We start from the raw sequence: 22,329 nt of genomic DNA on the forward strand, positions 1-22,329 counted from the left end.
TGAGACCCTGACTGCTTACAAGCAAACCAGGCCCCGTGACGTCACAGCACGGCGATCACGACGTCACAGCGGCCAAGCCCAGTGCGTCGAGAAGGGCGGGGACGCAGGGGGAGCGGGAGCCCGTCCCGGGGCCTGGGTTTCGGTTCTTGGTGAGATAACTTCCTGCCTTTAGGTTCCTGGCTGACATGCCCGTAGCTTTTGTTTCTTAAAACCACGTCTGACCGTTTTCGGTTGCGGTGGCCGCCGTCCGGGTTCCACGTGCCCCGGTGAAGGCGAATGGCACACACCAGACTGGTCGGCTTTGGCGGACACCTGGCGGGCTGTTCACAGACTTTCACGCGCAGGTGATGGTCGCTCCGGATGCAGTGGGCGCTGTCAGCCGTTTCCAAGTCTGTGCGGTGGTTTGCACCCGATAAAGCGCCGGGAGGAGGGAGCGCAGGGCCCACCGCGGGGGCGGCTGTGAGTCAGTGAACAAGGTCAGGAGAGCCAAGCAGCGCGCTGGCCGCCCTCGAGGACGCCGGCTCAGGGTCAGAACAGGAGTCACCTGTCCCTCTCTGAGGGCTTGTCCACTGCACTGGACGCTGCTGCGATGGGCATCGTGGCACGTCTGGAGTTTCTGGGGTTACTCCTCGGGATGGCCTGTCCGGAACAGCAGGGCCATGCCCGGCGCTGCCACAGCCACGGGGACAGGCCTGGCCGAGGCCGCTGCAGATGAGGACCCAGTGTTTACGGAAAAACCAGGGGAGGCGCATGAAGGGGACGCCCCTCCCTCATCCAGCTTCCAGGTCTTTCCTAGACCCCCGCCCCCGCCCCCCATGCCCTGCACCCCTTGTCCCCGTGGCCCTCTCCTCCCACTGCCCAGGGAGGCCCTAGGTTCTAGTCGGTCCGTTGAAGCAGGTGGCCAGCCGAGCCCAAGTGCTGGGACCTGCCCTCCGGGGCGCTGTCCCGGGTAAGCCGGGCGACTGGCTGGGGTTCGCCCACCTTCAGCAAACCCACTGGGCTCACCTGTGCAGCCGCGCCCTCCCACGGGCCTCCATCAGCAAGGTGGGTGCCACGCCCACCTTCTTTCTCAAATGGCCCAAAACTCTGGAGTCAGGTGGAGTGCGGGGGCAGAGGGCGCGGGTGCTACTTCCTGGCCCCTCAGAGAGTGCGACATCCACCCCTCACACTCCCATCCTCAAAGCCCCTGCACCTGGCCTCAGGCCTCAGGCCTCCCGACAGGGTCAGTGTTCACAGGGGCCGTCAGATGCCTGGACCTGTGGTAACCATGGTGACCACACGGTGGCGTCCTGGGGCTGCCAGGCGCTTGGCTTCCCCCACTGTGACGCTGCCTCGGTGCCCACGCATGCCAGGCTGACTGGTGCCCCCTCTCCGGGCACGTGGCCCACACCGAGATCCCCAGCCCGTGACACCCCATTTCTCCTCCACCTCCCAGCAGCCTGCCCCAGGCGGGCCTGGTGAGGGTGCCTGGCATCTCGGGTGGTGGGTTCTTTGCCGTGAGGGTCACCTTGCGCCTCACAGACACTTGGCAGTGGGCCTGGCCTCCACCCACCTGGTCCCCTGTCCTATATCCTACCCCTGCTACTCTGGAAATTGCCCAACACTAGGATGTCAGGTCCCCCTGGTGAGTCACGTTTCCCGGAGAGGCACACACCGGGAGTGCAGGCTCTGGGTGGCCAGCCTGGCCCAGGGCCTGGCCAGACGTAGGCTGTCACCTGGGAGAGGTGCCTGAGCAGGTGAGTCTGTAAAACCCAGGACTAGAGACACAGTGTCCCCTCCAAAAGCCCCACATCTCCACCCGAAGCCTCAACTGCAGTCCGTCAGGAGCAAGGCAGAAGCTGTGCTCCCTTAACCCCCATGTCTGGGCACAGTTTTCAGCACCATCATCAAATATTAAGTCCTCCCTCAGACAAGTACTGCCTGACCAAACACTGAGATTATTAGTAAAGTCACCTCAGAAGTGGGAAATGGAAATGGAATATACAACTCTATTCAATTAGAAGCAATTTTAGGGAATTTTATTTAACTGTCAATTTATTGCCAACAACTAACATCTATCGTTTTGCTACATTTGGATAAGCACATTAGGGAGGAAATATAAATTAAATACTATGAAAGTTTTGTTTTAATGAAATATGACCTTAATTGGCTATGAATATATAAATTTAGTGGTTTTATTGCATTGTTAGAAAATTATATTAAGGAAGATACAAAAAAATCAATAGATGTTTATTTACAATTAGTATGCCATTATGGCTTTAAATTTTCATTTACCCAACAGGCTTCAAAGAATAGTTTATTACATGCCTTAGTAAACCTTTAAAATACTTACAAATTCAAAACAGATGTTTTATACAAAACAAGTTCACCTGAGAATTCATTATAACGTTGCCATTTGTCTGATTTTTTTCGAAGCTGTGAGGGGCTGAGTCCACATGCAGTCTGTATCGTCTACCACGTCAGAAATATTTAATTCCCGCCGGCCAGCTTGGCTCAGTGGTTGAACATCAATCTATGAACCAGGAGGTCACGGTTCCATTCCTGTTCAGGGCACATGCCCAGTTTGAGGGCTCAATCCCCAGTAGGAGGTGTACAGGAGGCAGCCGATCAATGATTCTCTCATCATTGATGTTCCTATCTCTCCCTCTCTCTCTGAAATTAATAAAAATATATTTTAAAAAAAATATATATATATATAGTTCCTTATTCAAAACTGGCAAAACATTAAGCTGCAGTAAATTATGTCATAAAAGTTATAAATGGAGGACCAAGATTTATATCCATATGTGCTTTGAGCATAACAATTTAACAAATCATTTGCTATAGGTGAGCTGAAATAACAAATTTAAGGTAATGTTATTTTGCTGAGTTAGACAACAGTTTTTTAAAAACCATCAAGCATTGAGAAAACCGATTCATAGACCTGGGGACCGGGACCATGTGACTATGCAGCAGACACTGAAAACAACCTTCCCAGACTTCTGCAGGAAGAAAACACTACACATGTGCTCACACAACCCAGCCATCTGTCTTCCGCACCCTCAGGAAAATCAACTTAAACACACTTTTAGGAAAAAACCTCTTTAGAAGTTAACTTTAAAATACGCATAAGTGTGTAACCCTATGCAATATGTAGAAAATTACAGCCAAAAGACAAAGATAAAATCTTTTTTATCTTCCTGTCCCTCTGTTACAACTTGAAAATCATGGCGGTATGAGGTAGTGTAGTTCCTGTATTCCATGCTGGCTAGTAAAACAATGCTATGCTTTACAGTTGGCCAATAATCGGAGTATCATTAATATAAACCCTTAATGCTAAGCTATTTATATGTAGAGATCAATTTAAACCAAGTGCCTTAAAAATCATATATATACTCTGGAGACAACTAGGTTTTATCATTAAAAGAGAAAGGACTCTTTCAAAGTAGTTATTTACAGGGGCAATTAAGCAAATCATGTGACACCTGCACACACACACACACACGCACACACACACACGCGCGCGCGCGCACGCCGCACACTTGTATGACAGACAGCTGAGTGTCCGCTGAGGTAGGAAATCAAGGATTCCATTGGCTTGTATTAGATTTTACATTTGTAAACCAGAAGTATTTTTATATTATTTCGTATTTTGAAGTTAAAGTTATAAGCATCAGACAGCTACATGGGGATGTCTGTGCCCACATACTTTATGGGCTGGGATGCATTAGCACAGAACTAATTTCATTCTCCCTGACACATTCTTGAGTGTATTCATGAAAGCCTCTAGACCAGCGGTTCTCAACCTGTGGGTCACGACCCCTTTGGGGGTCGAACGACCCTTTCACAGGAGTAGCCTCAGACCATCGGAAAACACATATATAATTACATATTGTTTTTGTGATTCATCACTATGCTTTCATTATGTTCAATTTGTAACAATGAAATTGGGGGGTCACCACCACATGAGGAACTGTATTAAAGGGTCGCGGTGTTAGGAAGGTTGAGAACCACTGCTCTAGACTAGAGGCAAGCCCAACTAGTTTTCTCTTACAATCACTAAGCCAGTAACAGAGCTACTGTACGAACCGCTGGACATAGACTGGGAACGCCTCCTGCAGCCACCGCCTATCAGAAAGGGTCACATCTGGCCAGGAGTCTGAAGTCCTCAGTGGTCCCTGTGCTCTCAGCCAAGGCTGCCTTGCTTCAGGCTCGCTGTCCCGGACGAGGGCTGTCCCCACGGGAGCGGCACCCACGGGCCCTTCGCGTGGTTCAGGACGCCCTGTATGGAGCCTCGGGTGTCTGACTTGGTGAGGTACTGTCTAAACCAAACACCCTAACCACCCCTTCGTACCCTTTCCAACGGGCTCTGCACATATCTGTGCCCGAGAACACGCTTTTGTAATGGTAGGAGGCCAAGAGTCTAGCGTTCCTTGTCAAACAAGTCTGTAACAGCAGGCAGTGCTGCGGGAGCACTGAGAGGTGAAAGCTGCATTGAACAGGGCGGGCAGACACAAAGGATGACTAAGAGGACCAGGACCGTGGGCCCCGAGACACCAGATTCAGGAACAGAGCAACATTCACTCTAGTTTCCAAATTCAAATGCACATGAAACAAGATTGAGTTTCATCCCGTTTCACAAACCTATACGGTTGTTCTAGAGGCATCTTTTAGATCTACAATAATACTTTTTACAAGTAAACCATAGGATTTCAAAACCAGATCAAAGTGCCTGCCTCTCCTCGTCCTGCAGGTGGCCCTCTGCCCAGACGTCGGGCTCTGCAGGGCACTGCGCTGTGGGGGGCAGGCAAGCCCTTGGGGTCCAAGAAGCTGAAGGCAACACTGCCTGAATCCAACACCCATTTCCTTCCCGCAAAGGGACAGAACGTCAGGAGGCAGAGACCTCAAGGACCAGCTGGGTAGACTGAGGAGAGAAGCCGTGGCTCTTACCCGCTGCCATGACCACAGCCCCTAATAGCCACACGACAAGGCCAGAGCCTCTGCCTTGGGCCACCCGCCTGCCCCAGCTCCCCAAGGCCCCTGGGAGCTTAAGGTCACAGTGGTAGGCCACCCACCCCTGGTTTTAGCAGGAGCTGAGGAGCCAAGCTCCAGGCTTCTGGCATGCCAAGCAGCTGCCCCACTGTGCGCAGCCCATCAGCTCTTGGGGCCAGGCTCTCTCAGCACACGCAGGCAGGGCAGGCTGCTGACTCCCCGGGTCCTTCCTCGGGGAACCCTGTAGGCGCCTGCAGTTACACGGCTGCTGGACAGGCTAGTCCACATTCTGGCATTTTGAATGAGGGGGAGAGTTGCTACTAACAGTTATTATTCTTTGAAACAGAATAAAAGCCTCACTACATGTTCGATGGAACTTCTCCATCTCCAGGAAGCCGCCATCTCTGCATCTCTGCATCTCTGTGGAGTCGAGGCATCAGGGGCCTCAGAGAAGCCCTCTCGGCCACGGAGGGGAAACAGCCCTGTCAGCAGACCAATGGCTGGATGAGGCTCAAGACACACGCCAGAGCTTCAGCAGGAGGCTCGGGGGCTGGAAGGAGGAATGAGGCTCACTCGTCAGTAGTGCATTTGTCGGTCATCTGCTGGCAGAAGTCGGAGATGCCTGCGCTCTGCCGGCTCTGCTCCGAGGGCCCCGCGCACTCTGGGGCCACCCTGGAGCTCGGCCCAGACTCCTGAGCCAGAACGCAGCCTGACCCACTGCCCTTCCCGCAGGGGAAGCAGGGGCTTTGGCCCCCAGCAGGTGGCGTGGCAGGAGGCCCTTCCGGTAAACTCAGAATTGGTGGGAACACAAGAGCACCATCAGAAGTACTTTTGTCCTTTTCCGAAATTAAAAACGAAAGTGGGCAGTCTGAGGCCGAGTACTTGGCGAGTATCTGAATCTGTTCCTGGCTCAGAGCCGCCTCTTTACAGACTTGCTGGCAAAGTCCGGTCAGGTTCTGCTTGGTCTCACCCAGCGTCGACAGGATGTGGTCTCGCTCTCTCAGCAAGCTCTCCTTCTCACTCTGCTGTGGGCACAGAGAGGACACATGACTCGGGGGCATTAGCAACCATTGCCAAGGTGGTCAGACACTGGTGTCTGCAGTGTCTTCTCATTAAACACGGTCACATGGGATTTTTCCTTTCAATTCAATTGAAAAATGTATTCAATACCTCAGGTCCATAATCCCTCATCCAAAACTCCTAGGCCTGACGTATCTTGGGATTCAGGATTTTTCAGATTTAGGAAGATAATGTGGACGCACATCTTCCCTCTGGCAGGGTCTGGGGCAGCCACCCACTGTCAAACATCTCTACACTTCTAAATAAAACACAGTGAAATATCAAACAGTGCGCAAAGTAGAGAAAAGAAGATTCTACGTCGCCTGATGTCGTTTGCATCAGTTTCTGCCAAAGCAGTGGTGACACTCTGCTACTGTTCTCCTGTACAGTTTCCAGAGCTTTCTGGACTTGCGGATTGCAGAACAGCAAGTGTGGACTTAACATCTTAGCAGAGTCAAAAGAGGCAGAAGCACACTCATCCTAACTCCTGCGACTCAAATCACCGCCAGGTTCGAATAGTGACTAGCATTTGCTGAGCACTTACTTTGTGCCGAATACTGTGCAAAATGTCTTCGAATTTGCACTCTCAGCTGTGTGAGTCCCACGACTGCTGATTTAAGTAACGTGAAACCCACGTTATAGGTGGGACTCAGCGCCTAAAATGCCCACAGTCAGAAATCTAACGTGTGAGCTACGAGTGTGAAGAACTAGGTGTGAGGGGAGGGGAATGGGGGGGTCTGTTTTGTCAATCATATTATTATTGTTTAGAATTGTTATCTCTCCAGGCAAGTCTTCACACAATGTTCTCAGGTTTGCTGGCTCCTGCAGCCCACCCACCACCACCTGCTGGCAGCATGCTTCTCCCTCGCCCACTCCCTCTCCTGCTGCCCCTACACCTGCTCTGACCCAGCAAGAGCCAGGTGACCAGAGGGAGAGGAAGTAAAAGCTGGCAGGAGGCCAAAGGCTTCCCCTGTGGGATTAGACAGGGCTCTTGGTTTTCTGCTCATGGGCAGGTTCTATAGAGCTGATGCTGTGGTTAACAGTTAGATGGGTGATATCAGTGATAATCCTCTACCATAGATTCTTTTCTGGAACAAAAATAGCTATAAGGGTAAAAGGAAATTTGCTTTGTACAAAAGTACTATTACGGTTTTATATAAAAGTTTTTCTAAAAAACTGTACATCTAACTATGGTAATTAGTTTTTAAGTATTTCATAGCAGTTAAGATTTTGAAAAAAATAAAGTACTAAACAACGGAGGTACATGCCCCTGACTGGGAATCGAACCCACAGACCCAAGCCAGTGCTCTAACCACTGTGCAAACTGGCCAGGGCCCAAATCTGTAACTTTTCTCCTGTGTTCCCAACCACTTTAATCAGTCAGCAAAATCACAGAGGTTTTCATCTCTCTCGTGCCTTCACTTGTAAAACATCTGGTTTCTCGTTAACCTTTTTACAGTTGTGCCTCGTTTTTTTAAATAGTTATATGTCTTCCTCTTTTTGCACAATTAAAGTATACACAAAATATATAAATTTTTATTTTTCCACTTTTTTGAAGGTATATAAAAGCATGGTTTTCTTTCTAAATTGTTTAACTGCTATTCATAGCTAGAATGTTCATACTTGAAGATTTGCTACAATCACAATTTTAAACTCTCACCAGTAATTAACAAACACCCAAAACTGAGCACAGAAGAAATGTCTCCCTCCATGTTGGCCCTGTTCCCGGCTGTCTGTACCAATCCCAGCCTCTGCTGCTCACACAATGTCCCTTCCAGCCACCACTAGGGGACAGATACACCAGGCTGGCTGCAAGTTAATCATTTTTCAGTTAACCTGTGTTTTGATGCTGGAACAGAAAATAAGATTCAACAAAGCAGGCATTCCTCACATGCAGGGTCTCCTTAGATCTCGGAATGTTCCTTTCCTATCAGCATCTGACTTTTTCCCTTAGATAAAAGATCCAAGTGGGTTTGTTTTAGTATCAACCAAAACAAGTTATTCAAGTCTACAGTGTATTTTAACTAACAACTGAACCATTAAGTGTTACAAATTCATGGCACAGAACACTGAAGTGCCTCACAATGTCTTGCATCTTGATTCCACCTAAGAATTAGGGAGATGGTAAAACTATCCTTAATTTGTAAATCATTAAAAAGGCACCCAGAAATAGTTCTCAATTTATAACATATTATGATATAATATGTAGAATACGTACATATGTAGTCTATAAACATCCTTTTTTACTTCCTAAATGTCATATAATTTATTTTCTTAAAATGGTATGTGGTAAATTTTAAAATTAATGTATAATTGAACATTATAATCTGACTTAGGAATTAAAATAGCTGTTTGCTCTACAATAAAAAAGAATGGGTGGATGTGGTGGAATTTAACTCCCTGGCATCCTTACCAGCTTCTCAATTTCCGACTCCAGGTTCTGTATGCAGTCGAGTTTCCTCTTGCGGCAGCGCTGGGCGGCGATCCTGTTCTTGCTCCTCCTCCGGATGTCGTGAATACAGTCCAGCTGTTCTGGAGTCAGCTTGTGCATCCTCAGCAAGGACTGGAAGTCATTCCGAGAGAGGGAGATGATCCGTTGTGCGTTAAATGGCAGTTTTACCTAGGACGTGAGACAGACATCAGTCACCACTGCTGTGTTTTGCTATCACACTCAGCCCTGGGAGACAAAGGCACATATCTCACTTTCCGGCAGGGGAAGGCAGTTGGGGACGACCGGGCCAGCAGGAGAGGACAGTTGGGGGCAACCGGGCTGGCAGGGGAGCAGTTAGGCGTCAATCAGACTGGCAGGGGAGTAGTTAGGGGGTGATCAGGCTGGCAGGCAGAAGCGGTTAGGGGCAATCAGGCAGGTGAGCGGTTGGGAGCCAGCAGTTCTGGATTGTGAGAGGGATGTCCGACTGCCGGTGGGATCGGGCCTAAACGGGCAGTGGGACATCCCTCGAGGGGTCTCAGATTGGAGAGGGTACAGGCTGGGCTGAGGGACACCCTCCCCCTCTAGTGCATGAATTTCGTGCACCGGGCCTCTAGTGTAAAAATAATTAGGAAAATGTTGTAAATATTTTAAATTCATTTTCAAGATACATATATTTGAGGGAGAAACTCTAGTAACAAAATTGTAGAACAGCTTAATTATATTAATGACCAAAAATGCAAATAAAATATTGGTCAGTTTTTCTGGCAACCTATTTAGTTTGTTACATATATAAAATATTTTTAAACTTCTTAAATGTTTTATTTTTAACGTTCTTTTCATAGTTCCAAACACTGAGTTTATAAATAGCACACTACAGATACAACTCATGCATACATCTTACTTCTTAAGTTAAATCACGGATCACCTCCTCCCACAGCCCAGGAAAAACCACCTCTTACACTCTCCAAAACCTGTCACCCAACAACTACAGAACCAAGAAAATGATAAAGAAGCAGCAGCCCTGGGGACTACAGGCATGTTTTACAAACAGCAGCTATCGCACACCAACTACACGTAGCACTTAATTATCAGACGTCATTAAGTTAATGCTGAAAGACTAAGGGAACTAAGAGAACAAGAATGGCTATGAGAGAGTAACATGCTAGTAAAGGCAGGTCGCGCTGCAGGCCGCATCCCTACAACGGGCACCGCAGTCCTGCTAAGGGGCTGCCCAGGTGCAGGACCCCAAGGCAGTGAGTAGGCCGTCCGTGCTACCCGCTCAGGAGTCACACGCAGGGACCCAGCACCACTGCTCCCCTCCTCGGGGACCTGGCGTTTGAGGGGAGCAGTTACACAGCCCTGTGGGCCTCCAGGCCACGGCTGACAGAAGTACCTGCTTGGTGCAGACCCCACAGTTTCACACCTCATGGTGTGGTCCCCTCCCTGAGCCCGCGCGCCCTCCTGGTGGGGCGCCAGGCGCTGACAGCGAATCCCCGTCAGTGGTGGCAAAGCCTGACCGAACACCCCCGCGAGCCCTCACCTCACATTCCTGCTCTCGGGCTGAGCAGGGCTCACTGTCCCCTTCGGTGTCCGTCTCAGAGTCGTCCCCCAAGCTGATCACACAGGCGTACGGACAGGGTTCCTGCTGGGGCTCCGAGGCATAACCGTCAGCTGCTGTCTCCAAGCTGCTCGCATGGCCTTCGGTGCTCAGGGTGCTTATAAAAGGGCAGTTGACAGAACTTAACGTTGTGAAAGTCCTCTGGCCCGGCTCCGGGCTCTCGCTAATCCTGATCCCCAGCCAGGGGCACTCGGACCGCTTCTGTGACTGGCCCTGTCCTGCCCCATCGTTGGCCCCGGCAGGTGACAGCGGCACTGGGCCAGGAGCGTCTGGGCTGCAGAGGTCACTCCAGAAGCCCTTGGCCAAGTGCTCGGCCACCTCCCGCTCCACACTGCTGCGACCACCAGGAGCGGGGCCGCCCTCTCCCCGAGGGCTGGAGTCCGGTTTCAAAAGTAAATCCTCACTTCCAGCAAAGGTCTTCTCCTTTCCAACAGCTGGGCCTGACAACGGCTTTTCGGTTAACACTGCTGTGGGTTGCATACCAGCCAAGTTCAAGTCGCCATACTGGTCGTAGGTGTGCAGGAGGGACAGCGAGTAGAGGCCCGGCGGATCCGCGGGAGAGTGGAGGAACGGCGCCCCCGTCTGCTCCAACGGGCACTGAGAGGCAGGCTCCTCCACGGTGTCTTCAGGCTCCGCTGCTGTGTTACTTTCTTCACATTTTAAAACCACCTGCAAGTCTGCGCAGTCCTGGGCTCCTCCCGGACACTCGCTTTCAGGCGTCTCATTGGGCGGAACAGAAGTGTGACCGTCTTTGAACCCTGACTCCACAGCACGGACTCTGTCCGTCCCAAACGCTTTCTGGAATTTTCTGTATTTGGGGCATAGAGATGGCAGAGCCAGAGCAGCCCCCTTGTCTAGGCACATGGACTCCCATGTCTGACTGGCACTGTCTTGTAGGGGAGGTGATGGTTTTGTATTTCCTTGACATCCACGGAGTTTACATTGAGGAGTCTCAACATTTTTATTTTCCAAAAATTCCTCCACCTCATTAACTTCTAAATCCCTCTGGTCCAGAAGTGGAAGCTTGAGGCCTGCTTTCTGGCAGTGGGCGGGGAAGCAGGCTTTCCTCGGGCATTCCTGCTGGTTGGCAGTGGAGTCCGAGGACTTAAATCTGAGAAACTGAAAGCAGGACTCCTCAATGTCGTGGATGCCTAGAAACTCCACACACCTGCACACGTCATCCACGTTGTCCTGACTCAGAAACAGCTTAGCCGTGTAGGCAAACTGAAGCAAAGGCTCGAATCCTTTAACTGTCACCTGTTAACGTACAAAATGAAAACAAATGCATTACTCGACAGCTGTCTAGTCGATAACACAAGAGCAGACGGGACGAGAGATGAGTAACTTACCTGTGACCACGATAAAGCAGATTCTTTAACTGGTAAGACAACCATTCCCAGGGAGTGCAGAGCTGAGGGGTCACGCTATCACACACACCGACTCACAGAGTCCACGCTGACTGACACATGACTACGACGGACTCACACGGGAGAAGAGAGAGAAGCAGCACCACACTGTCTCCAAACGGGCTGCAATAAACACCGGCAACTACAGCAGGAGGAGCACCCCCGGTGTCCACGCCAGCCCACCAGGCAGTCATATGCGAACAACTCCGGCTGCTGTCAGCCACAGAGGGAGCAGTTTACAGGTGGAGAACAACATAGCTAAAGGACTTCGAGGAGTTCTGATCCAGGGCAAATGCACAATAAATGGTAACTGTTACCTTTATCTCATCCCAAAAACTTCTAATAAAATTTTTAAAGATTCAAATTTTAAAAGTGAACAAAGTGAAGTTCTAAAAATCATGCAAAGATCCACGGGCTCCCGGCTACACGAGCTTTAAGCAGAAATGTGCACTTCTGCACTGAACCTGCCTCTACACCGTGAGGGCAGACGGAACTGAGTGCAGGGAAAGCCCGTTCTGGGTTACGATACAGAACTGATTCTTCAACCGAGTTACTGTAAGAGTGGCCAAGACACTGTTTTCGTGATCTCCTTAAAAACATTCTAGGCTGTGCGCACTGCACTGGCTTTCAATGGTTTGAAACAAAAAGCAGCTCTCCCTGGTGAGACACGGAGAAGAAGCAGGGCACTCACACTGGCCAGGAATGGTAACGCACAGCCACTCAGCAAAGCAGTCCAGGGCTTCTTGTAAAGCTAAACCACCACCCCGTAAGGCCTGGCAACTGGATCCTGCCCTCCGTCCCCAAGAAATGACCAGGACACCAATGTCTGTAGGGAGCGGCTAAAGGGTTAAGCCTCGGATGACCTGTTGGCAAAGCCACAAACAAGTCCCAGCTTAGAGGGCACAGCCCTCTTAGCATAATTAGGCTTGACCTTATGATGCTCTCTAGATCCTTCCTAGGTAGCTAATGGGCTGTGGGAGAGGCAGCAAGTGCTGCCAAAACAAGTGAAACTCACAAGAACACTGTAACTATGGTGACCACTACCTTGTTTACCTCTGGCTATAAAATAAAGGCTCAGCGTGCCTCTGGATCTCTCTCTGTGGCCTCAGCCAGGCACAGGAAGACCCACCTAGATCCAGCTTATTCTCTTTGTCATTTCTTCATCCTTTCGCTGCCCTCACTCAGGCTTTCGAACCCTTGGCTGAGCTGGCTCGGCCCAATGTCCACAGCAACGTTATTTGTAATAGCCAAAAACTGGAACGAGCCTAATTTCCTTTAATAGGCGAACAGTTAAATAAAAACTGGTACATCCATACTGGGGAATACTACTCAGCAATCAAAAAAAAAACTACTGATACATGCAACCTGGATGAATCTCAAGGGAATTAAGTGGAAAAAAGCCAATTCTAAAAGGTCACATACTGTGTTATTCCAATTATATAACATTTTTGAAATGACAAAACTTTAGAAAGGAGGACAGATTAGTGGTTGCCAAGGTTTAGGGATGGAGGGTGCAATTATAAATGGTTCCTTGGGTGTGGAAACCATTTAGTATCTGACTGTGGTGGACACATGGAACTGCACAGAACTTTATACACACACACACACACACACACACTTAGTGCAAGTAAAACCAAAAACTCTGAATAAGATGATGGGTTGTATTCATGTCAATATCCTGGTTGTGATATTCTACAATTCTGCAAAATGTTACCATTGGAGGAAACTGGGCAAAGGAGGTCAGGGCACATGCCCGGGTTGTGGGCTCGATCCCCAGTAGGGGGCATGCAGGAGGCAGCCAATCAATAATTCTCTCTCATCACTGATGTTTCTCTCTCTCTCCCTAACCTGCCTCTCTCTGAAATCAATACAAATATATATTTTTAAAATATTTTTATTGATTTCAGAGAGGAAGGGAGAGGAAGAGAGAGATAGAAACATCAATGGTTAGAGGGAATCATTGATTGGCTGCCTCCTGCAGGTTGGACCGAACCCACAACCCAGGCATGTGCCCTTGACCAGAATCGAACCCAGGACCCTTCGGTCCGCAGGCTGATGCTCCATCCACCGAGCCAAACCGGCTAGGGCAATACAAATATACTGTAAAAGTTAAAATTAAAAATAATGAACGTTATTCATCTGCTCAATAAATATTTTTAACTAAATCCAAAATTAATAATTTTACATGCAAAATGTCAGAATTTTGTGAAAAAAGTTAAATGTATTGCTGCAGAACCTAGGAACTGCGCCTGAGCCTTGAGACAAGATGGTTTTGTCTTTAACCGAGTGAACCATAGAGACTGAATTAGGTTCCATGAGTTAAAATCAGGGTGGCTTCCCCAGGGTGGACCCGCTCACCTCTTCTGGGAGAGAAATGCTGAGCTCTGGGTCAGCCTGGCCCAGGACCCTCGCATGGAAGTAAGTGCTGCAGGCGGCCAGCACGGCGCGGTGGGCGCGGAACGGCCGCCCCTCCACGAGGACGGTGACGTCGCACAGCTCATCCTTCCTGCGCTGGTCGTCGAGGCTGAGCAGGACGTTGGCGCTGTGCACCGAGGACTCATAGGCAAACACCGCGCTCTCCCCCCGAGACATCCTGAGTTGCGAGTGGGGCTGGGACGTGCCGTGAAAGCATTCTCCCCACTGTGTCCAACCTGAAAGACACAGGCAAGGTGTCACCTGAACAAAAATGAACATGAAGGCCTCAGTGACCCTAGAAGCACTTAACCAATTTCCCTCATTTAAAACAGGGCTGGATAACACTTTTCTAACTAATTTAGGACAAAGGTTCTCAGGGTGGGGGAGGAAGAACCTGTGAACCAAGGGTTACACGGGCTCTGACGTGAGGCCTTTCATACTGAGAAAACAGGACGCAGAGCAGAAGGGCCAAGACATTTGTGGGGAGCACCCCATTCCTGTTGCTTTAAGAGGTGAACAGGCATGTGGGTCCCCAGGGGGTCAGCTGGGACAGGACTGACCAGTGTGAGGGCACAGGTGCACCACGCTCTCCAGGCCCCATCCCCAACCTGACAGCTGGCAGCAGGGCATGGTGATTCCTAACAAGGGACACGTCCCACAAAAGGTCAAGTTCCTCCAACAGGAAGAGAAAATGACCTCTTTGAGAACAAGTCTTGCTCCACATGACACAGTGCAGGCCGCAAGCACAGCTCCCTCCTCGCTGTAACACAGGTCACATGCACAGAGGCTCCTGGTTCTCTCAAAACGTTTAAGATCTAAACTAACATATAGTAGCCTCCATGCATTTTATCACATACAATCACCTGCAAAGAAAGGCAGCCCAGCCCATGTGTGTGTCTCAGACACGTGCTACCGTCCTCACACATGACGCTTTCAAGCACAGAGCTGAAAGCAGACGGTGATTCGCGTTTCCTTCCAGACCCCAACGCCGTGGTGAGCACCCCCAGTGTGTGCACCCCCATGGTGTGTGCACCTCCCACGGCGTGTGATCACGTGACGGTGCTGAGAAGCTCCTCAGGAACCACTCCTGTGACCCCCTGGCCCCCGACACTTGACTCACTGCCTAAAGCCGGAAGGTCCCAAATGTTCAGCAACTGAGGAAACGTTCCTGTCCTCAGATCCACTCTCCTCCAAACAGTGAGGAGAGACAAGGACTGCAGCGTTCACAGACCAAGCCAGGGCATTCCACCTCCAAGACTCAGACACGATGCAGCTCAAACACTATCCTACGTCTACGCTCGCTTCCCGGTGCTCCGTGTGGCTGAAACTGAGTTCCTCAGAAGCAGTCGATGAAAACAACATCTCAGACTGGGCTCACGCTCCACCCGACTGACTCGGCACCACACGCAATCAACTCCAAAGTCACCCACAGAGCTACTCAACTTGGGGGGTGCCCGTGGGAAACAGACAATTCCCTTTGGCAACTGGTCTTAGTATTTCAGTTACCAACAGGGAATCAGTGTTGGGAAGAAGAGGCCAGCACCGTCGGTCAAGGACATCACGCACCTGCATGAGGCTCCACAGACAGAGCTCCACCTCTCCAGATGGTCACCTCCCAGCCACTGCGTCCCGCACCCAGTCCCAGCCTGTGCTTTGCTGCACCTGCCTTTCGAACTCCTAAAACTGTACTAATCTTACTTTTACGTTGGGCCTTCAACCCTGGAACCCTGAGGTCCTTGGATCCCAAGGGCACTGACTGCAGCCAAACCATTCCCAGACCCTCACTCCAACACGACTTGCAATGCCCACTGCCACTGGGTGGCTCACCGCTCACCTTCAACTCCAGAGAATTTATTCCTGGCTCAACCCCCTGCTTAGGCAGTTTGGGGTGACAGCTCACCTCACAAGTCAGAGCCAGCTTACAGATCTGCTGTAAGATGCAGATGTGGGTGACATGCCAACCCTGTCCCATCAGCCACCGCTGAGAGAAGCTAGGGAACCAGGCAGTGAACAGCCCAGGAGGCCTGCACTGCGCACACGCACACCTGGACCCCTCTTCTCCCCCCAGAGAGCGGGGCACGTCCTGACACCTCCCCACACTGGGCCCTGTGTGCATCTCACACGGAGACTGCACATCGGCCTCTCACCCCGAGACCCCCTCCCCTCCATGAGCACTGCCACCACTCCACCGGCTCTCGGCTACACCAACGCTGCTTGCTTTCTCCAATGGCTTACAAGCTCACACGTGCACACGCACAGCTGTACAAAAAAAAAAAAAAAAAAAGTGAACCAAAGTTCCACATACCAATATTTTACCTTTACTAGTCCCAAGTACTCTAATTTCTCTTGTATAAAAAAATGTCCAGCGTGACCCACTCACAGTCAAGAACCGCTGGCAGACCATCACCTCCTGCCCTGGAAGCGCATGCCAGTGGCTCACAGCACGGGGTCTGGAACCCCACACTGTCTGGCCTCAAGTCCCAGCTCGGCCACTGCCTGACACAGGGCCCGGGCCAGCTGCTGATCCTCACGGGTCTTGCTTTCTCACCCGTGAGGCAGGGATAACAACAGCACCCACTGGGCTCTCACAAGGTTTCCCTGGGACAAGAGTAAAAGGGTGTGGCATACTGCCTAGCCCACAGCCAACAAGTAATAAATATTAGCTGCTATTCAAGACAATAACAAAAGCTTCATTCCCCTCAAGCCCTCTGGATCCTCTAGTTCAGAGGTTCTCAACCTGTGGGCCGCGACCCCTTTGGGGGTCGAACAACCCTTTCACAGGGGTCGCCTAAGACCATCGGAAAACACATATATAATTACATATTGTTTTGTGATTAATCACTGTGCTTTAATTATGTTCAATTTGTAACCATGAAACTGGGGGTCACCACAACATGAGGAAGTGTATTAAAGGGTCGCGGCATTAGGAAGGTTGAGAACCACTGCTCTAGTTGATTCTCCCACAGCAATGTCATCCTCCCTTGCTTAAAATCCTGTGATGCCTTCCAAGTGTCTGATGACCAATTTTAATGCCTCAGTGTGTCCTCGGACCTGCGTGGTCAGATTTCCTACCTATGGACCCAAAGTCTCCTCAAGCCTTTGTCTCCCTCTCCTGCTCTTCTCCAGCCTCACCATTCGTCCTGCCCACAGGCACAAACTCCTCCCCCGCGCCTGGACCTCTGCTCCTCACTTTTTAGGTCTCGGCTGAAATGTTAAAACCTTGCGAGTCTTGTTTTCTGCCCTCAAGCATATAACACAGGACCTGGTCCAATGCAGGTACTTGCTTCTGAATGAATGACTTGATATTTTTAATACAAACCCAAAACCTCAATCATCAACTTCTTCTTCCAAACACAGCACAGCCTATTGCCATACATACGCCCTGAGACGGGACTCAGAGAAACACCCTTGATGGCTTGTCCAGAGCCAGGAGGAGCGAGAGAGCCCTCGCTCATTGCTCTGGGAGCTGGATACACCTGCAAGACAATGGCCAAAAAAGAGCAAGGCTTGGCAGCTCTGAGCACAGCCACCTCACTGACTTGTATGAATGAGGCCCCTCAGCCCTGGCCTCACTGGCATGGGGCACAACAGGAAGTTCAGAAAATCTATTGCCCTAATTCCAAAACCCTTCCAAGTGACCAGTACCCCATTCTCACCCAGCAGTGTAACCAAGCAATGACTCAATCAGGTAAGAATGCACACATCCCTCGAATATCACGGAGTCACCTTCTAATATTTCTCAAACCTAAAAAGATGAAATACCCCCAAGGAACCTTCCAAAACTAAAATTCTGTTAATGTATTAATACCAAATTTAGATTCCTATGTTACAGATTATTTTTTCTACATATACTATGGTTAAAGTTCAAAGTAAAAGTTTGCTGACTTGAGTAAATTGCTGACTCACCCGGTAACGCTGACGAAGGATGAGCAGACATTTCACGCTTCCTGTACCTCCATTTGGAAATAACTTCTGCTCTCTGCTCAACACACACAATGTGAGTTTTAAAACAGTGATCACTTGATGTTTTTCTTCCAAAATCATGAAGAAAATGAAAAATGGTGCTGTGGTTTTATCACATTTTAATACCAGTAACTTGACGGATAACTTACTTTTAAAAACTTTTAAGCACCTCAGGTAACTATCGGGTCGTGGAGCCAGGCCTGCCTGCACTGACGCAGACACTCGGAGATCCTGTGTGAGGGTCACGTCCACGGGCAGTAAGAGCGGGTGCACCACCCACCTCACGTCTCACGGGGCTGCACTGTCCTAAGTTCTCAAGGTGGGAGGCACAGAAAGTCATCTAACACCCAAGGCTCATTTCATAGGAAAAGACAACCTTCCAAACACCCTCCCTCTTCAGTGAAAGGTGACAACCGTCCTTCCTACAGGTGTCTATCCTGCCACACAGCAGGGGATGCCACGACAACAAGAAGACAGTCCCCACATCAAAACATAACCCAGAGATGCTCAGACCAGAAAGGATGCCCGGGTGAAGGAGACAACAGTGATCATTGTCCTCCACAGACACAGGAAGGGGAACATTTCCCAAAATATCTACTTGCAGTAAGTCTTCAGACAAAAACTACTTCCTGGTCAATTCTCACTTAACCGTAATATCCAACTAAAGAGAACAATGATTTCCAAAACAGTCCTATTGACCAAGGGTTGGGGGGGAGGGGGGCCAATAAGTGACCAGTGACCCTTGATATGAGAAATAGTGCAACAGGCCACTCTCCTGGCCCGTACACTGATGCAGTGCCTCCACAGCGGCCTGGCTGAGGTCCTTCTTTCGTCCTCACTACTCTGCCTGACTCCCCCGACTCCCCCTCCAGCACCCGCCCAACACTCTGCCTCACTCAGCTCAGCCGCAGGACAGGGTCTCTATGGCTCAGTCCCCTCACCATGCCTCCTTCGTGGCTCCCTCCGACACTTCAACATCCCCTACACCAGAGCGGTCGAGGTCCATTACGATGCACCCAGGTACCCAGAGTGGGAGCAGCTCTGGACACTAGGGGAACCTTCTCCTCTGTTGTCCAGTGGACGGCAAAGCCCCACAGTGTCAGCCCCACAACTCAGTCCTTTGTCTTTCCTTCAGGGGCCTTTATAAGAAAATTAATTTAAATGGAGATGTGCACAGGAAAGAATTTCTTTAAAACATGGCTTTTCTTGTCACCATTCCCAATTCTGAAAGAGCCTTAACATCAAAACATCTATGGAATTTAAGTCAGAGACGATCATTCAAGTTGGCACTCTTCCCAACGCTCTGAGACCTGACTCACCTGCCGAAGAGCCAGGGAGAAGGGCTCTGTGACCAAGATTTGCTATTTTCTTTCACTTTTGGCGGATCTTAAATATCACACTTGTTTAAACATCATATCTGATAATCCTATTTTCTAAATCTGTTTCTCTCTTAGGAAAAAATCTTAAGTTAGACTGGTTAAGATGCATGGATGAATATATCAAAAAAGGCTGAAGGAAAATGTAAAACCAAGTCTGAACAAGGCTGAGTAGCAGAAAGGCTTACGGTAGCACAGTAACGGCGCTGTCTGAAGAACTTTCACAGCAGCGGTTCTCAACCTTCCTAACGCCACAACCCTTTAATACAGTTCCTCATGTTGTGGGGACCCCCAACCATAAAATTATTTTCATTGCTACTTCATAACTGTAATTTTGCTACTGTTATGAATCGTCATGTAAATATCTGATATGCAGGATGTATTTTCATTGTTACAAATTGAACATAATTAAAGCACAGTGATTAATCACAAAAAACAATATGTTATTATATATGTGTTCTCCGATGGTCTTAGGTGACCCCTGCGAAAGGGTGGTCGCGACCCACAGGTTGAGAACCGCTGTTTTACAGTGACATATGGGAAAGTGGGCTGGCCATCCATGTTAAAGCCATGTCACTAAGGATGCCGTAACATTTCTTTAATGGGGGGGGGGGGGGGGGGGAGAATAATGCAGTTTTTGCAGCTCATGATTATTACAACTTTATGAGAGGTTCCATACAGGGAAAGTTAGATTTTTTTTTTTCCATTTACTCTTCCTAATATTAGAAATTATGTAATCATGGACCTTTTGCTATATTTATTTGGAATAATTCTGTATCTAAACTGTAAAGCAACAGTTACACTTAGACGGGAGCAGTCTGACTGGTTAGAGTCTGAGGGAGCTGTTTACAGGCTCATGAAACAAAAAGTAGGTTTTTTACTTCCCAAGTCAACAAACCCACTTTGAGGATTCTGGGTAGTAAGTTTAAAACAGCTTGGAAGGGAGGAAAGAAGAGAAGGAACACAGGAAAGCCAAGTTCCAGAACCAAAACAAGAATAACTGATTCCACTGTTATACTTTCTTACTACAGAGAACATAAATAATGAGGTCTTTTATTAGTGAACATAGTTAGCAGGTACTTGATCCTAAAGAGATTATTAAACCTCAAAGGAATATGACTATGGTAAGAAAATGTGACGTAGCAAGTACACTTGGCCCATACCAATAAAGCCAACTTACTGAATATATATTTTTAATGGTCACTATTTTTATTTTTTAAATTTATCTTTATTGTTGAAAGTATCACAGATGTCTCCTTTTTTCCCCATTGGCCCCCATCCTCCCCACTCTCATCCCCTCTCAGGCCTTCACCCCACTATTATCTGTATCCATGGGTTCAGCATATCTGCATACAAGGTCTTTGGTCAATCTCCCCCCTCCCCCGCCCAACACACACACACACACACACACACACACACACACACCCCTTCCCTCTGAGAATCTTCAGTCTGTTCTATGCTTCAGTGTCTCTGGATCTATTTTGCTCATCAGTTCATTTTGTTCATTAGATTCCACATATAAGTGAGATCATGTGATACTTGTCTTTCTCTGACTGACTTCTTCCACTCAGCATAATACTCTCTAGGTCCCTCCACGCTGTCTCAAAGGGTCAGAGATCCTTTTTTACAGCTGCATAGTATTCCATAGTGTAAATGCACCAGGTTTTTTTATTCACTCATCTACTGATGGGCACTTGGGCTGTTTCCCAGATCTTGTAAATAACGCTGCTATGAACATAGGGGTACATATATTCTTTCTGATTGATGTTTCAGGGTCACTGTTTTATTTCTCAACTTTGAGTTATGATTATGTAGAACAAACTGCACTATTCAAAGTGTACAGTTCAGTGAGTTTTGACACTGGTGTATGTGCAGAAAACTACCACCACGATCAAGACTAGAAACGCTGCCGAAACTGGTTTGGCTCAGTGGATAGAGTGTCAGCCTGCGGACTGAGAGGTCCCGGGTTCGATTCTGGTCAAGGGCATGTACCTGGGTTGCGGGCACATCCCTGGTGGGGGATGTGCAGGAGGCAGCTGGTCGATGTTTCTCTCTCATCAATGTTTCTAACTCTATCTCTCTCCCTTCCTCTCAGTGAAGAATCAATAAAATATATTTTAAAAAATAAATAAATAATTAATTAAAAGTTAAAAAAAAAAAAGACTAGAAACGCCCATCACTCCTCAAAATGCCACAGACCCCTTGAGATCTCTCCTTCCTGTTTCCCTGGCTCTGGGTACCAACAATTTCTTTATGCATTTTCTCTGATCTTGATATAAATGAAATCACACACTGTGTTCTCTGGTTTCAGGTTTCTTTCACTCAGCTTGTGACAATCATACTGTGTACATCAGTGGTTTATTTGTTTTTATTGCTAAATAATATTCCATTACATGGATATTCCACCATTTGTTTACCCATTCACTATAGATGGACAATTGCACTGTTTCCAATTTGGGATTTTTGTGATAAAGCTTCAGCGAACATCTGAATGGACAGACACTTCATTCTCTTGGGCAAATAAATATCTAGAAGTGGAGAGCTGAGTGCTAGAGCAGATCTGTGTTTAACTTCTTAGAAATGGCTAAACCGTCTTTCGAAAGCAATGGTGTCATTTGACATTGCTGCCAGCAATGTCTGAAGGTTCCAGCTGCTCCTCGCTTTCACCAACCCTGGTATTGCCAGTCTTTTTCACCTTAGCTGCCCTAATAAGCGCACAGCACTCTCTCCTGTGGTTTCAGTTTGCAGGTCCTGATGGCTAATGATGCTGAACATCATATCTTTATGTGTGTTTATTGGCCAGTTGTGTATCTTTTGTGAAATGTCTGTTCAAGTTTCCTGTCTATTTTTAACTGGGCTGTTTTCTCCTTTCTACTGAGGTGTAAGAGTCAGAATTTTATTAGGATTGCAATGAATCCATATACCCATTTAGGGAAAACCAACACCTAACCAATGGAGTTTTCTGATGCACAAACATGCTTATCTCCCCGTTTACTTAGGTCTTCTTTATTTCCCTCAGCATTATTCCAATGTCTCTAGTAAAGAATAGCTTGTGCTACATTTACTCCCAAGTACTTTATATTTTTGTGT

The 22,329-nt window shown here is 48.6% G+C and overlaps 1 protein-coding gene across 8 annotated transcripts in view; it reads right to left on the bottom strand.

The window, feature by feature from the left end:
• BACH1 (BTB domain and CNC homolog 1) overlaps nucleotides 1-22,329 on the bottom strand; it is a 44,633-nt gene that overhangs the window by 9,153 nt on the left and 13,151 nt on the right. For 2 of the 8 annotated variants that reach the window (XM_070407301.1, XM_070407302.1), the window contains exons 2-5: nucleotides 13,844-14,136; nucleotides 10,002-11,336; nucleotides 8,444-8,650; nucleotides 2,284-5,996 (exon numbers count right to left, since the gene is read on the bottom strand). In XM_070407301.1, coding sequence (XP_070263402.1) covers nucleotides 5,541-5,996; nucleotides 8,444-8,650; nucleotides 10,002-11,336; nucleotides 13,844-14,077 — 2,232 coding nt within the window. In that variant the 5' untranslated portion in view covers nucleotides 14,078-14,136 and the 3' untranslated portion in view covers nucleotides 2,284-5,540. The other 6 variants (XR_011470354.1, XM_070407300.1, XM_070407299.1 and 3 more) reach the window with 6 other exon arrangements.

The sequence above is a fragment of the Myotis yumanensis genome, unplaced genomic scaffold, assembly GCF_028538775.1.
Source record: "Myotis yumanensis isolate MYYU_CA2020_CCGP unplaced genomic scaffold, mMyoYum1.0.hap1 SCAF_2, whole genome shotgun sequence".
Classification (NCBI taxonomy): domain Eukaryota; kingdom Metazoa; phylum Chordata; class Mammalia; order Chiroptera; family Vespertilionidae; genus Myotis; species Myotis yumanensis.